This window comes from Armigeres subalbatus, chromosome 1 (genome assembly GCF_024139115.2).
Source record: "Armigeres subalbatus isolate Guangzhou_Male chromosome 1, GZ_Asu_2, whole genome shotgun sequence".
Taxonomy (NCBI): domain Eukaryota; kingdom Metazoa; phylum Arthropoda; class Insecta; order Diptera; family Culicidae; genus Armigeres; species Armigeres subalbatus.
The window spans coordinates 45,312,600-45,325,680 of NC_085139.1; the positions used below are offsets into that span (position 1 = coordinate 45,312,600).

At 45.0% G+C, this 13,081-nt stretch overlaps 1 protein-coding gene across 1 annotated transcript in view; it reads right to left on the reverse strand.

Annotated features, from left to right (window-relative positions):
• Nucleotides 1-13,081, reverse strand: part of LOC134225109 (octopamine receptor beta-2R-like) — a 263,835-nt gene that overhangs the window by 8,941 nt on the left and 241,813 nt on the right. Inside the window, exons 4-6 of the mRNA XM_062704896.1 lie at nucleotides 12,301-12,399; nucleotides 11,811-11,909; nucleotides 11,591-11,712 (exon numbers count right to left, since the gene is read on the reverse strand). Of these exons, the coding sequence (XP_062560880.1) occupies nucleotides 11,591-11,712; nucleotides 11,811-11,909; nucleotides 12,301-12,399 (320 nt within the window). The remainder of the gene's footprint in view (nucleotides 1-11,590; nucleotides 11,713-11,810; nucleotides 11,910-12,300; nucleotides 12,400-13,081) is intronic.

A 13,081-nucleotide genomic window follows, 5' to 3' on the forward strand; every position in this document is an offset into this window, starting at 1 on the left:
TATGCCTGGTTGATACGGCGGGGAAGGTGCTCGAGAAGATCATCCTCAACAGCTTGTTGATACGCACGGAGGGTGCGGATGGTCTATCGAGTAACCAGTTTGGCTTCCGAAAGGGTAAGTCGACCGTAGACGCTATCTTGTCGGTTACCAAATCCGCGGAGATAGCTATCCAGCGTAAGAAGAGGGGAGTACGCTATTGTGCAGTAGTGACTCTCGACGTGAGGAATGCTTTCAATAGTGCCAGTTGGGCAGCTATTGCAGATGCGCTCCTGCGTCTTGGAATTCCCGAGTACCTGTACAAGATTCTCGGAAGCTACTTCCAGAGTCGAGTACTGGTATACGACACGGAGGCGGGTCGGAAGTGCGTTGACATAACCTCAGGGGTTCCGCAAGGTTCCATACTGGGTCCGCAAGCTTCTGGCTAGCGTTGCTCTGTCCATACTGAGGTATGGATGGCCAGCTTGGGGCACGGCCCTGCGTATTAACTGCTACAGAACGAAGTTAGAAAGTACGTGTAGGCTCATGTGCCTAAGAGTTGCGAGCGCGTACCGTACCGTGTCGCACGATGCACTTTGCGTCATCACCGGTATGATGCCTATTGACATCGTTATCGGTGAAGACATAGAGTGCTTCGAAATGCGCGGCACGAGAGGCACTTGTAGGACTGTCAGGTTGGCCTCAATGGTCAAATGGCAGCGTGCGTAGGACAGTTCCACTAAGGGTAGATGGACACATAGGTTGATACCGTGGGTCAAGAAGTGCCATGGGGAAATCACTTTCCACCTGACCCAGGTCCTTACACGCCATAGTTGCTTCAGACAGTACCTACACCGGTTCGGACACTCGGCCTCGCCCGAGTGTCCGGTGTACGTAGGTTTAGAGGAAACGGCGGAACACGTGTTGTTCGTGTGCCCGCGTTTTCGCACAATGCGTGACCACATGCTTGCCACATGTGGTCTGGACACTACCCCGGACAACCTAGTTCGGAGGATGTGTGAAGATGAAGTTGGCTGGAACGCCGTTTTATCGGCTATCGTCCAAATCGTCTCGGAGCTACACAGAAGGTGGCGCGTGGACTCGAGGAATGGCTAGTTCAGGCGCAAATAAGAGGTGGTCCAAGGGTTCGGAGTCGGCTTCATGGGTCATTCCGGTGCCCTGTGGTCGAACTCGATCCTTTTATCGAACAAGTAGCCGCGCGAAGAACAACATGGTATCGTCGCTTTCGCGGCGTCGGTCAACCGGGCGGGTTCCGAGCCCGAGGACGGAAAGGGGTCCTCGTCAAGGCTGGGGCAGGCGTAGGCACCGCGTCGGCAAGTCCCTCTGTGTGCTGGCAAATAGGCCCTATCGCAGAGAGGTCAATTTGGGGTGCACGCGGCATCATCATTCTTGATACTAGTCGTGCAGAGGAATGCAGGCGCGAAGTCGACCCTTCCCACCTTCCGAGGACATAGGGCGTGGTAAGGCCACCTGGAAAGCCGGCAATGCGCTGGCACGGTACCATGGTGTTCTTCTAAAAAAGCGAGTCACGATGTTCGATGCTGCAAGGACACGCAGCTAACCTCGAGGGTGCGTTATGCACTGGCCCCCCTTGAAGCATTACTTTCTGGTTGTACCGAAGGGACGATGGGCTTGGTGGCAATGGAAACGGTTTAGCGGGTCGGGGATGCAGTCCTGCCTCCCTCGTTTGCTGTTGGAGGTGGCTCCTAACCCCGCACTTCCTGGACAACCCAGGATGTCTGTTGAGCAGACTCCCCCTCCATTGCTTAGGAAGAAAAAAAAACACACACACACACATATATACAGACATCACCTCTATTCGTCGAACTGAGTCAATCGGTATATAACACTATGAGTCTCCGGGCCTTCTATCAAAAGTTGTTTTTTGGAGTAGTCCTATAGCGTTTCGGTACAACTTTGTTGTACGAGAAAGGCAAAAAGTATTTTGGCCATAACTTCTTAGCCCATGGTCCGATCGGGTCAATTTGCAATAGGAAACAATGGGACAGGATTCTGCGTTGAATGCAACTTGTTGCGAGCAAAGGTTGAGGTTGAGAAGAAGTGCCCAAAAAGTGAGCTTGACTTTTCGGCACACACAAACATACACACACACACATACACACAGACATCACTCCAATTCGTCGAGCTGAGTCGATCGGTATATAACACTATGGGTCTCCGGGCCTCCTATAAAAAGTTCGTTTTTGGAGCGAACATATAGCCTTTACGTATACTTTGTATACGAGAAAGGTAAAACATCATAGCAGGCTTGAAGATTTAGAAATTTTGAACAAGCTTTTTCAAAATAACTGACTACCAACTCCTCTGAAGAAACCACATTTTAAAAACACTGATTGTTCGATTTGGAGAGGTGCGACTCCAGCAGCGTATTAAGTATGAAATGCTATTCTCCGGAAGCTATATCGAAGATGGTGGGCAGATCCGGTGTGCAGGTCCGTAGGCCAACAAGGTACTGCTCCCGTATCTTAACAAACCATTCGAGAATCCAACGAAGGTAGATCGAGAACTAATTTAAAGGCAACGACTTTTAGCATGAATTAAAGAACACCTTTCCCATCAAAAAATGTATCTCTTTTTATTGTCTCAGTCGATACTTTGCCTTATTCAAAGTCATCTTTCCCAAATAATCCATATTTTTTGAAGTCTCTAACTATTTTTAAAAACGAAAAAAAAAACCGAAAAAGTGCTGCACATGTGAACCGGCCTGAAAAATTCACTATTTAAATTTTAAAATACTTAGAGGCATAAAAAATATGGGTTCTTTGGGGAAGTTGACCTTTTTATATATCTCGAAGTCTCGACTCGAAGTTGACCTTAAATAAGCCATAGAATCGATTGAGCGAATAAAAATGTTTGATGGGTAAGGTCAATTGGAACATGGAATATTTTAACATAAGCTCATCAAAGCAGGCTAGCACAACTCGACAGCGAGGCACGGTGCATGAAGCTCGGAGTCCTGGAACTGAGTGAAGTCTGTTGGCCAAACTTAGAAGAAAACAAATTACCATCCGTACATGCATTATCATATTCCGGTATTCGAGGGAACAACGCCGACACTGAGTAGTTGGTTCTCAGCTTGGTGCCCATACACAGTCGGCTCCCATCAAATGGGAACCAATTAATGAGAGAATAATCATTGCCAGATTCAGACCACGTGTCAGGAACCTTATGATTATTCAATATTATCCGCCGACCGATGTTGCCGAGTTACAGGACACGGAGAATTTCTACGGTGAACAGAACACCGTCGTGGATATAGTTCCGAAAGGTGACGTTACGACCTACATGGGCGACTTCAATGCGGAAATCGTCTCCGACTCTAGTAGAAGTGAGCGAAACTGTGAGCTGGTAACCCCCAGCAGCGTAGGCGACCGCTGCCCGAACAGAAAAGTTTGAGTTGATCTTATTTCTTACAATTTTTAAAGATAAAATAAAAATGTGCTTGCATAGTTACTAGTCCTTTTCCTTTCTTATTATTTTCTTCGACAATATTATCCTTTTAATGTTTGATCGATGCTTAAACATAGAAGGTTCGTTCCGTCATTTAATGATTCCTGGATAGATCATGATGGGTAATAGATGAATAAAATACTAACCTTCAAGCTTTACCGCAAAAACAAAAACACTATTAGATATTTCATTGGAGATTTTTTATCTGATTGAAGAATTATTCATTGTTTTATCATCGAGCAAACCCTTTGATCCCCCTGAAAGCAGGCTGCATAATTCACGGCATCTCGCATCACCAGTACAAAAATTGCACTCTTGGGCTTATCATAAACATCGCAACTCGAGAAACCACAGCATGCGTTTCAATAGACATGCATACAAATGACAAATATTCTCGTGACTGTAGTAGGGGAACTGTACCGGTTTTGGCCATGTTCCCAATTTGGCCAATTTTGCGAATAACTCCAAAAATAAAGCAATTCTAGAGGGTTTTATTAGTTCCAACAAGAGATGGATCCCTCGCGATTCAACGCTGCTTTTAACTAATCGATTATTTGGGAAAAATATGTATTTTTCAGGGTTGGCCAAAATAGGCACTAAGTTGGCCAAATCCGGTGCACTTCCCCTATATAATAAAACCTTTAAAAAATCATTAGAGCGTGTGTTGTTTATTGACAGCTCGCAGATCGAAATGCACATATGCAATATTTGACCTACAAACGAACATGTACTCGTTTAAAAGACATTGAAACAAATCAATCAGTCTTAGTCTGGTCAGAACGTTCCTAAAAGCAAGTTTACGAATTCCTGTAAGCCCAATCCGAATACTCAACAGTGACAACATTTGATGGCTTCGAAAGAAATTCCTTCTTGGGAATCCAATAATAAGGCTGTTACAAATATTTAATTAAAATTATGTCCTTCTGGTCTTTGAAAGGTCAAGGGGAATAATAAAAAAAATAGAACGAAAAAAAAACTTGCCTGATTTGTTAAAGAATGTTTTGAAGATCCTCAAAATCATCCGATTTTTTTTGTTGCCCCCTCAGAATATTATTTTTAATTGTTTTTGTCTCTCGCGTATACTAAGGGTCTGTCTCATTTGGAGAATTAAACTTAAAAGTGACAGTTCGAAAATTAGCAAATAACCCGTCCATAAAAATGGCTGGTGCTACCCAGCAATTCCAATAAGACATCGATGCAAAATGATTCTATATCTGTCAAAAGTAATCTTGCTCTGCCAGCAGGGTTATTCGATAATTATTGAAGTGTCACTTTTAAGTTTAATTTCAGTTTAATTCTCCAAATGAGACAGATCCTAAGTATACGCAAAGGCTATTATAGAAGCACTCCAAAATCGAACTTTTGATAGAAGGCTCGGAGACCCATAGTGTTATATACCAATCGACTCAGTTCGACGAATTGAGGTGATGTCTGTATGCGTGTTTGTATGTATGTATGTGTGCGTGTGTGTGTACAAAAAAATGTGAGACACATTCTTTTGTACTTATCCTTATCCGATTTGCTTGCAACAGGTTGCAATTTCGCTATTGAGAATTGGCCCCATCGGCCTTTGCGTTCCGTTCCCAAGGGTTCCCTTTTAGAAAAAAAAATTAAAAATCGATTTTTATTTTCAAAAACTGCTGCAATGCATTCAAATGAACGTCGATAAATTGATGGAAATAACTGAATCTATCTCCCTAAAGTGACCTCTCTTGGAGTGAAATCAGTAGTGATTCAGTTTCATTCTAAATTTTTGGCCACTATTCTAATTTGAATCTGGAGCAAAATAGAACAAACTCGCTGGTTTCCTCAGCAGTGTTCTATTCATGTTTTTCAAATTTTCAATTAAATAAGATCATCATGTTGCTGCCAAAAAAGGCGCCGCAATTGGAAAGTGCATTGATCCGTAGATGAAATGACGCATTCATACACTAAAACAATTGAAAAATATTTGAATCTCGTGATTCATTCGTGGTTCAAATCTGCAGAAAATAGAATTGAGCGTTATACCAGTTTTGTTTTTTTGAAAGTTGACTGGTATTAAAAATGAATCTAGAACAGCCAAGAGAACAGCTGCTGGGAAAATTACCGTTTCAGATTCATATTCAAATTGACAGCCCCGAACGATTTGAATCACTGCTGATTTTAATCTTATGTGCTTTTTGTCGGCTATAAAGTGGGGGCAACGTTCATTATAACGCCGTCTCTACACCGCATTGCTGGCAACATCATTTCAGTTTGTACCCAATACGTGCGAAATAAAGACATACACAATATAGGTCCGGCTTGTGTAGTTTTTCCTTTCTTCACCGAAACGCGTTGTCCGGAGTCTTCCGGTGTTCCGCTGGCCTGCTCGGCTGGGCAAGAAAGCTCTGCACCTGCAGAATTGCCAGCACACCTGGCACTATCGGCTTGGTCATCGAGACCCGGCGGCGATGGATGAGATGCAGATGAAGGAGCTGTCGTAGTACTTCAAAATGCAGGATTGCGGGATCCGGCAGGTTTGTCAGCCTTGCCTTGAAGGTAAATCATGTAGAATTCCATTTCCTAAAACTGCGAGCAATCGAACCCAACGTGTTCTCGACGTTATTCATACGGATGTATGCTGCGCAATGGTAAACGTGATGCCAGGGGGTGTTCGCTATTTAATGACAATCATTGATGATTATAGTAGATACACAGTCGTGTGTCTGCTTAAACATAAGAGCAATGTAGCTGATTGCATTGAGAGATTTGTCGCACACGTCAAGAACAAGTTTGGTCGGGCTCCATATGTAATAAGATCAGATGGCGGTGGATATTACGGACGTTACGTTGGGATATGGATACTTGGAAGTGTGTAACGGTGTAAATTCGGCCATATCGTCAGGCTCAGTACAACACTGAAGCTGACAATATGGCGTCCCTAACCCCGAATCCCAAGGTGTCAGGCGACCCGTGCCGAGGGGATGAATGACCTGGGGGTGAAACAATTAGCCAGGTCGTTAACGGAGCCTGTGGAGGTTCCACAGAGTGAGGGCTGCTTCGGCGGCAAGCGGGTGGCAGTTGGTGGTACCCACACACCCCCAAGTGGTGCACATGTGGTGCAAGCGAATGGGAGTTGGGGGTATTACTCGTAATACTCCCACAGAGTGAGGGACCGAGTGTATGAGTGAGCACACAAGTAAGACTCGCATGGTACGCATGGTCGGTAGTGATAGAATGACTGAAGTCTGGTGAGGCCTGGCAGGAGTGTCGGGGGGGCAGATACCTGAGTGAGTGACTGAATGTCAAGAGAGTGGTGCAAGCGATTGGAACTGAATGTATGAGCGAGCACACAAGTCAGACTCGCATGGTACGTATGGTCAGAATGGCTGTTTCGGCAGTAGTGTGATCCGGCTGCCAGGGACGGATTGAGTAAAGTCTCGCTAGATCTGACAGGAGTGTCGGGGGGCAGATACCTCTGCGGCACCTCAGAAGTAGGGGACACGAAAGGGTCTGCCTCATAGCTGAGGTAGGGGCGGCAACCTAGGGTCGCCTCTAGCTTGGTAGACAAGTGGTGCCACTCTGTTGCAGGACGGAGTGAACACCATACTGAGTGAGAACTGTCTATGTTGTGAGATGGCGACATGGGGTACCTCCTGCAGGGTACCTGTTGGCCCTCTTGCAATCATTCAAGCGGCATAGGCAGGTGAGTGTTGAGGCACATGTGGTGCCAGTGTGTCTTGTGCAAATGTGTTGCATGGGGAGTGTCGCAGAGCTGAGGCACATACGTGCACTTGTGTACGTCATGGAGGGGGCGCAATGCCCAATAGTCATCCCCCGAAGTATTGCTTAATTGCGGGCCGGGGAAATGACTGGAGAGGAAGGAATTGGTTTTAGTGGGTCGGGAGGGGTGATCCCATCCCCACACTACCTGGGTTCGCCTCCCCAGGTGTCTGGTTGCAGATTTCCATTACCTTCGTTAAAAAAATAAATAAAAAGATGGCTGTGGTGAATATACCGATCATGAACTGAAGCGGTATTATGAACAGGAGGGCATTCAGGCGCAGTTCACTGCGGCCTACTCCCCTCAGCAGAACGGGGTGACCGAGAGAAAGAATCGCTCACTCCAAGTAATGGCCACTTGCATGCTTCTTGATGCTGGCCTTGATAAAAAAATACTGAGGGAGGCGGTTGCCACAGCAGCGTACCTGCAGAATAGGTTGTCATCCCGAGCCGTTGACACTACACCTTACGAACGGTGGTACGGCAGGGAACCATCGCCATCACACGTGAAGGTATTCGGTTATCCTGCATTTGTTCAAATCCCAGATCTTAAACGGTCGAAACTTGACGGAAAGCTAAGAAGTTGATGATCGTGGGTTATTACAGTGATAGGAAGTCCTACCGATTCATGAACACGAATACAAACGAAATCACTATTAGTCACGGTGCTCGGTTTGTGGAGATTCAGGAGGAGATATCTGCGCCAGACGGCCGGCAGTTGGCCGAAGAGGAGAACTTCGAGGCAGGTGGAAAATGCAGTCGGTCGAAGAAGCGGCCAAAACCTGAAAACCCAGAACGGCCACGGGACCATGAGGATTCCGAGGAGGAATTTCTTCGACTGGGATGATGATGAACACGGACAGCCCGACCAAACGGTAGCGACAGGACGAAACCAAAAGCGGAGCACCCGAGGCGTGTTGCTAAAGCGGTTGGAAGACGTCAACGCGGCTTTTCTGGCACAGGAGGAGCCAGCGACCTACGACGAAGCAGTATCCGGAGCGGAGCAAGGCTTACGGAAGGAAGCGATGAAGGAAGAGTACCAGTCGCTGATTGACAACCGAACGTGGAGCTTGTTGAACTGCCCGCTGGTCACACCCCAATCAGCTACAAGTGGGTGTATAAGAAGAAGCACGATAGTGTCGGCAATGTTTCACGGTTCAAAGCACGGCTAGTCGCGAGGGGCTTCTCGCAGAGATTCGGAGTCGATTACGACGCCGTCTTTGCCCCAGTGGCGACTCAGACAACTTTAAGGATTCTCTTAACTGTCGCCGGACAAAAGAAGATGCATGAGCACCACCTTGCCGTGAAAAGCGCATACCTGCACGGAAGGTACATGCAACAGCCAAATGGAGCCTCTATGAGAAGAGATTATCCGGTGGTGGCGTCGTCTACCTCCTAATTTATGTGGACGACATGATTGTGGCAAGCACGGCTCAGGAGGAGATCAAGCGCATCCAAGAACAGTTGCAGAAGAAGATTTCGTTGTCATTGTTAGGGGAAGTGAATCAATTCCTCGGCATAGAGACGAAGAAGGGTACTTCAGCATGAATCAGAACGTATTCATCAAAGTCCTTGCGCAACGGTGTGGTATACAGGACGCCAAAGGTTCGAGTATTCCGCTCGATCCTGGATACTACCGCAGCCAGGTGAACAGTCGACCCCTAGAATCGAACGAGCGCTACCATAGTCTGGTTGGAGCGCTTCTTTACATCTCGATGAACACAAGGCCGGAAGTGTTGAAATCTTAAGCAGGCAGATCAGCAGTCCTACGGAGACCGACTGGGTCGAAATGAAACGCGACGCGGATTGGGGCGGAGATCCGTCGGACCAGAAGTCAAATTCCGGCTATCTGTTTCAACTGGAGAAGACTACAATTTGCTGGACAAGCCGGAAGCAAACGAGTGTATCTGTGTCCAGCATGGAGGCCGAATATATGGCTTTGTCGGAAGCGTGCCGTGAATTAGTCTGGTTTGGACAACTGCTGGAGGAAATAGGGGAAGAGCACCTGAAGCCAACCATCTTTCTGGAGGATAATCGTTCCTGCATCGATTTTGTAGTGACGGGACGCAAATCAAGAAGGTCCTATCATATCGACACTAGGCTGCACTACATGAAGCACCTGGTCGATAAAGGTGTGGTGACTTTGAAATATTGTTCGACGGAGGAGATGGCCGCGGGCATCTTAACAAAACCGTTAGGCGTGGTAAAGCAGCAGCGATTCGTGGAAGCAGTGGGGCTGGTCAGTGCCGACGGCCAGACTGAACCGGTTCCGTGACGTCGATGAGGAGTGTCAGTGAGCTATAAAGGGAGGGGGGGGGGGCAACGTTCATCATAACGCCGTCTCTGCACTGCATTGCTGGCAACAACATTTGATTTTTACAAGTAACATCATTTCAGTTTGTACCCAATACGTGCGAAATAAAGTCATACAAATTATCGGTCCCACGTGTGTAGTTTTTATTTTCTTCAACGAAACGCATTGTCCGGAGTCTTCCGGTGTTCCGCTGGCCTGTTGGGTATCCGTATTTCGTTGATCGGTCCACTCTGTTGTCCCACACTTTTCTTGTTACATTTTATGGTCCACGAAAAAGACACCATCACTGCTAGGTGGATTATTCTGTTTTTTTTTTTTATATATTTCTATCGGCCTAACTAGTCGAAAAAACTAGTGAATGCCTTTCAGATAATGCAGTTGATCATACAAGTTATTTCCTTGAACTATAAAATGTGAATATACATATAGTTCATATATAACTTTATCAAGTTGAGCGAATAGTTATTCCTTTATGAAATAACTCGCCTTAAAAATATTTTGAAACCTCCTTCCAAAAACAAAAGAAACTGCTTCAGCCAACCCCAAAGGCACTGACTTCATTAATTAAATTAGTCAGCTATAACAACGGAATGGCAATAAACCGGCCCTTCGTGCTCTTGTTTTTCGGTAAGCAAAACGCAAACAACCAACATAAAGTTTCCACCCCTTGCGGCCACCACCCACCACTGACTGGTTGCCGAAGACTGATTAATAAACATCCGCGATGGGGAGCGAAAATCACAATACGAACTGCCTCCGGTCATGCAATGTCACCCCAACCGAGCCCCCGAGTGGTGTATGTAGCAGTCAGCAAAGGGGACCTTTGTTCTGGATTCCGTCCGAGCCCGACCGAAATTCAAAGGGGAGCTTTGGTTTCTTCAGCAACTGCCAACTGGCTGTGGGCGAGCAGTTTCAAGAGAAGGGAGTGTATGTGTGCATGTGGCGCTTTCAGGGTCAAAAGGGACGACTTGCGGTATTAGAAAAAAAAATCGAGAGCCGATGTGGATGCCAGAGTGGAAATTCGTGTCAGTACAACGTTTTCCTCGGAGGTAGACTAACACTTTGTCGCCGTAGGCGATGTCACTGCAAAGGTCAATTGCTACCTAGTTTATTAATGAAATATGCTGCATTTGGAATTGAAAGCTGAGGGGTGTTCAAACTCTTACAATGGAAAACTGCAGTAGAGGGAATCTAGGGTAACTGTTCCGTTTTCCATCTCACCGAACATATATTTGCAAAACAAAGGAATACAGCACCAATTTTGTCGCTTCTTTTTGCTAACACGCGTGCTCTGCTCACTGGTGAAAAAAATCACAAAAATAAACCAAATTTCTCTTCATTGCTTTGTTTTTAATGGGATGGAAATAGGAGCTATGGGATGAAGTGCCGAACCGTTCTCCTATATGAAATGTGTCGGTTTGGTTGGTAGAAATAACGTTATGAGTAATTAAACCAATAAAATTAAATATGTATAGATTAATTGACTGTTCGAGCACGGTAAAAATTGGCTACGCACATTTACTCAAGTTAAATAAATTTTACTCAAATTTATCGAGCACGTTGCTGGCAGTCATGAATAAACAGCTTTAAATCACAAATGTAAATGCTTCTCAATACAAGCCACAAGTGAGCAAGCATTAAGTTGCATTTTGAGTTCGCTTAAACGTCCAAAGCAATGCAATGTAGAGGGAAGGCAACCAATGTGGTCGCAAATTGTTGGTTCTCTGATATGAAGATTCGAGTCAAGTACGAGACACTGAAGACGACCTTACTGTTGCGGTCGAAATACGTATCTGTTAAAGTAACAATCAAGTGGTGGAATTAAATGGGATAGTACGAACTCGGCCTATGACTTTGGTACTCTTCCAAACATCTTCATCAAGAAATTTTCTATGATATACAATTTTCTAAAAAAAATAATCTACACCTAAATTACTCTATATCTGCTGCGAAAATGCAAATCAAAGTCAAATACTTTGTCATAACGTCATAGGATTATAATTAATCACTGGTAGTATGTAAATAGAAAAAAAATACTATTGCGCTCCCACAAATACTTACCAGCGAAGATCGGTACAAATGACAACAGTGCTGGTGATATCCAGGTATTGAGTAACATAATAGCTACAACTCGTTTCGTCATGCTTATGGGATACTTAAGTGGTTTTACTATCGCATAATACCTGCCGGAAAAAAATGATACGAAAGCGATCAATCGTTAATCTGACGGCTCGAAAAATGAAAATCGACGGCATAACGAGAAAACCGAATCCAATCTTACCTATCCACCGAAATACAGCACAGATGCAGTATACTGGCAGTGGAAAAGTACACATCCAAACTGTTCCACACATCACACATGAAGGATCCAAACTTCCAACTGATGCCCGGTCGTCAGTCCATCATTCGCGAAGTTTTTTTTTACCAAGTCCATCACCATCAGCACGAATGGGGAAAAGCCGTTGGATTCAAATTTCATTAGTCCAGAGCCCCGGAGATGAATGTCACGGGAGTTCATCATACATCCACGTCGAGGGATTCCCGAGTGACAAGTTCCATATGGGATAGTCATCGTCAGTAGTCGCCGTTGGAAGCGACGCAAACGAGGTACCGAAAAAAGTGGAAAAATTCAGAAATTGAATCTCACGCTCGCTGACCAGCTTCAAAGAGTTGCCAACAGGATTTCTCCCCGCGTTTCCATTTGATGCTCATTCGATTAGAGACACGCAAATGTGACGACGGAAGTTGCATCCTCTGCGCGCTGCACTTACCTTCCCGTAATTTGTACACTGAAATTAAATGTCATGGCCATCATCGCGACCATGATGTCTGCCATGGCCAGCGAGACCACAAAATAATTTGTTATAACTCTGAAATGGGAAAAAAGAAGAAAAAACGAGCTGTAGTGGAATATGCATTTTTAATTGGTGAAATCATGAAAGTGGACATTTATAATAATTTTATTGCTGCGTAATCATTTTATTGCTGCGGTTCATATTGAAATATCCGTGCTTTAGTAGAGCCAATCAATTGCTTAGGCCTTTTATTTTTTTTTTCTAGAAATTCATATAGACTGGTACCAGTTTGGGAGGTAAGTTTTTGAACTTTTAAACAAAGGAGGACCAAAATATTAAAAAAAAAAACATCCAATCGGACATGGGGCACTTTTTCAGTTACACATTTTTATATTGTTTTTGAAGAATGTTTAGCTGATCCTAATTGGTGAATCTAATCCACACACAACGAAACCTTTCTTCTTGTGGGTGTCAAACCAATGCAGACGTCCTACCACGTAAAATTATTAATTATACAATTGCACCATTTTTCGCTAGCGTCCCACCAAAGCAGGGAAAAAACTTGATCAGTTCTCTGCACCTAGGTGTCATACTGCGGAAAAGAGCCATTTGGCCGAAATTTATTTACATGCTAATCGACCGGATGATCATTTGGCCGAACAGGTCATTTGGCCGTATAGGTCATTTAACCGAAAATGTCGTTTGGCAAAAATAACCACTGCGAAAAGTGAAAAGTGAGAAATAAGGAGCGAGAGTG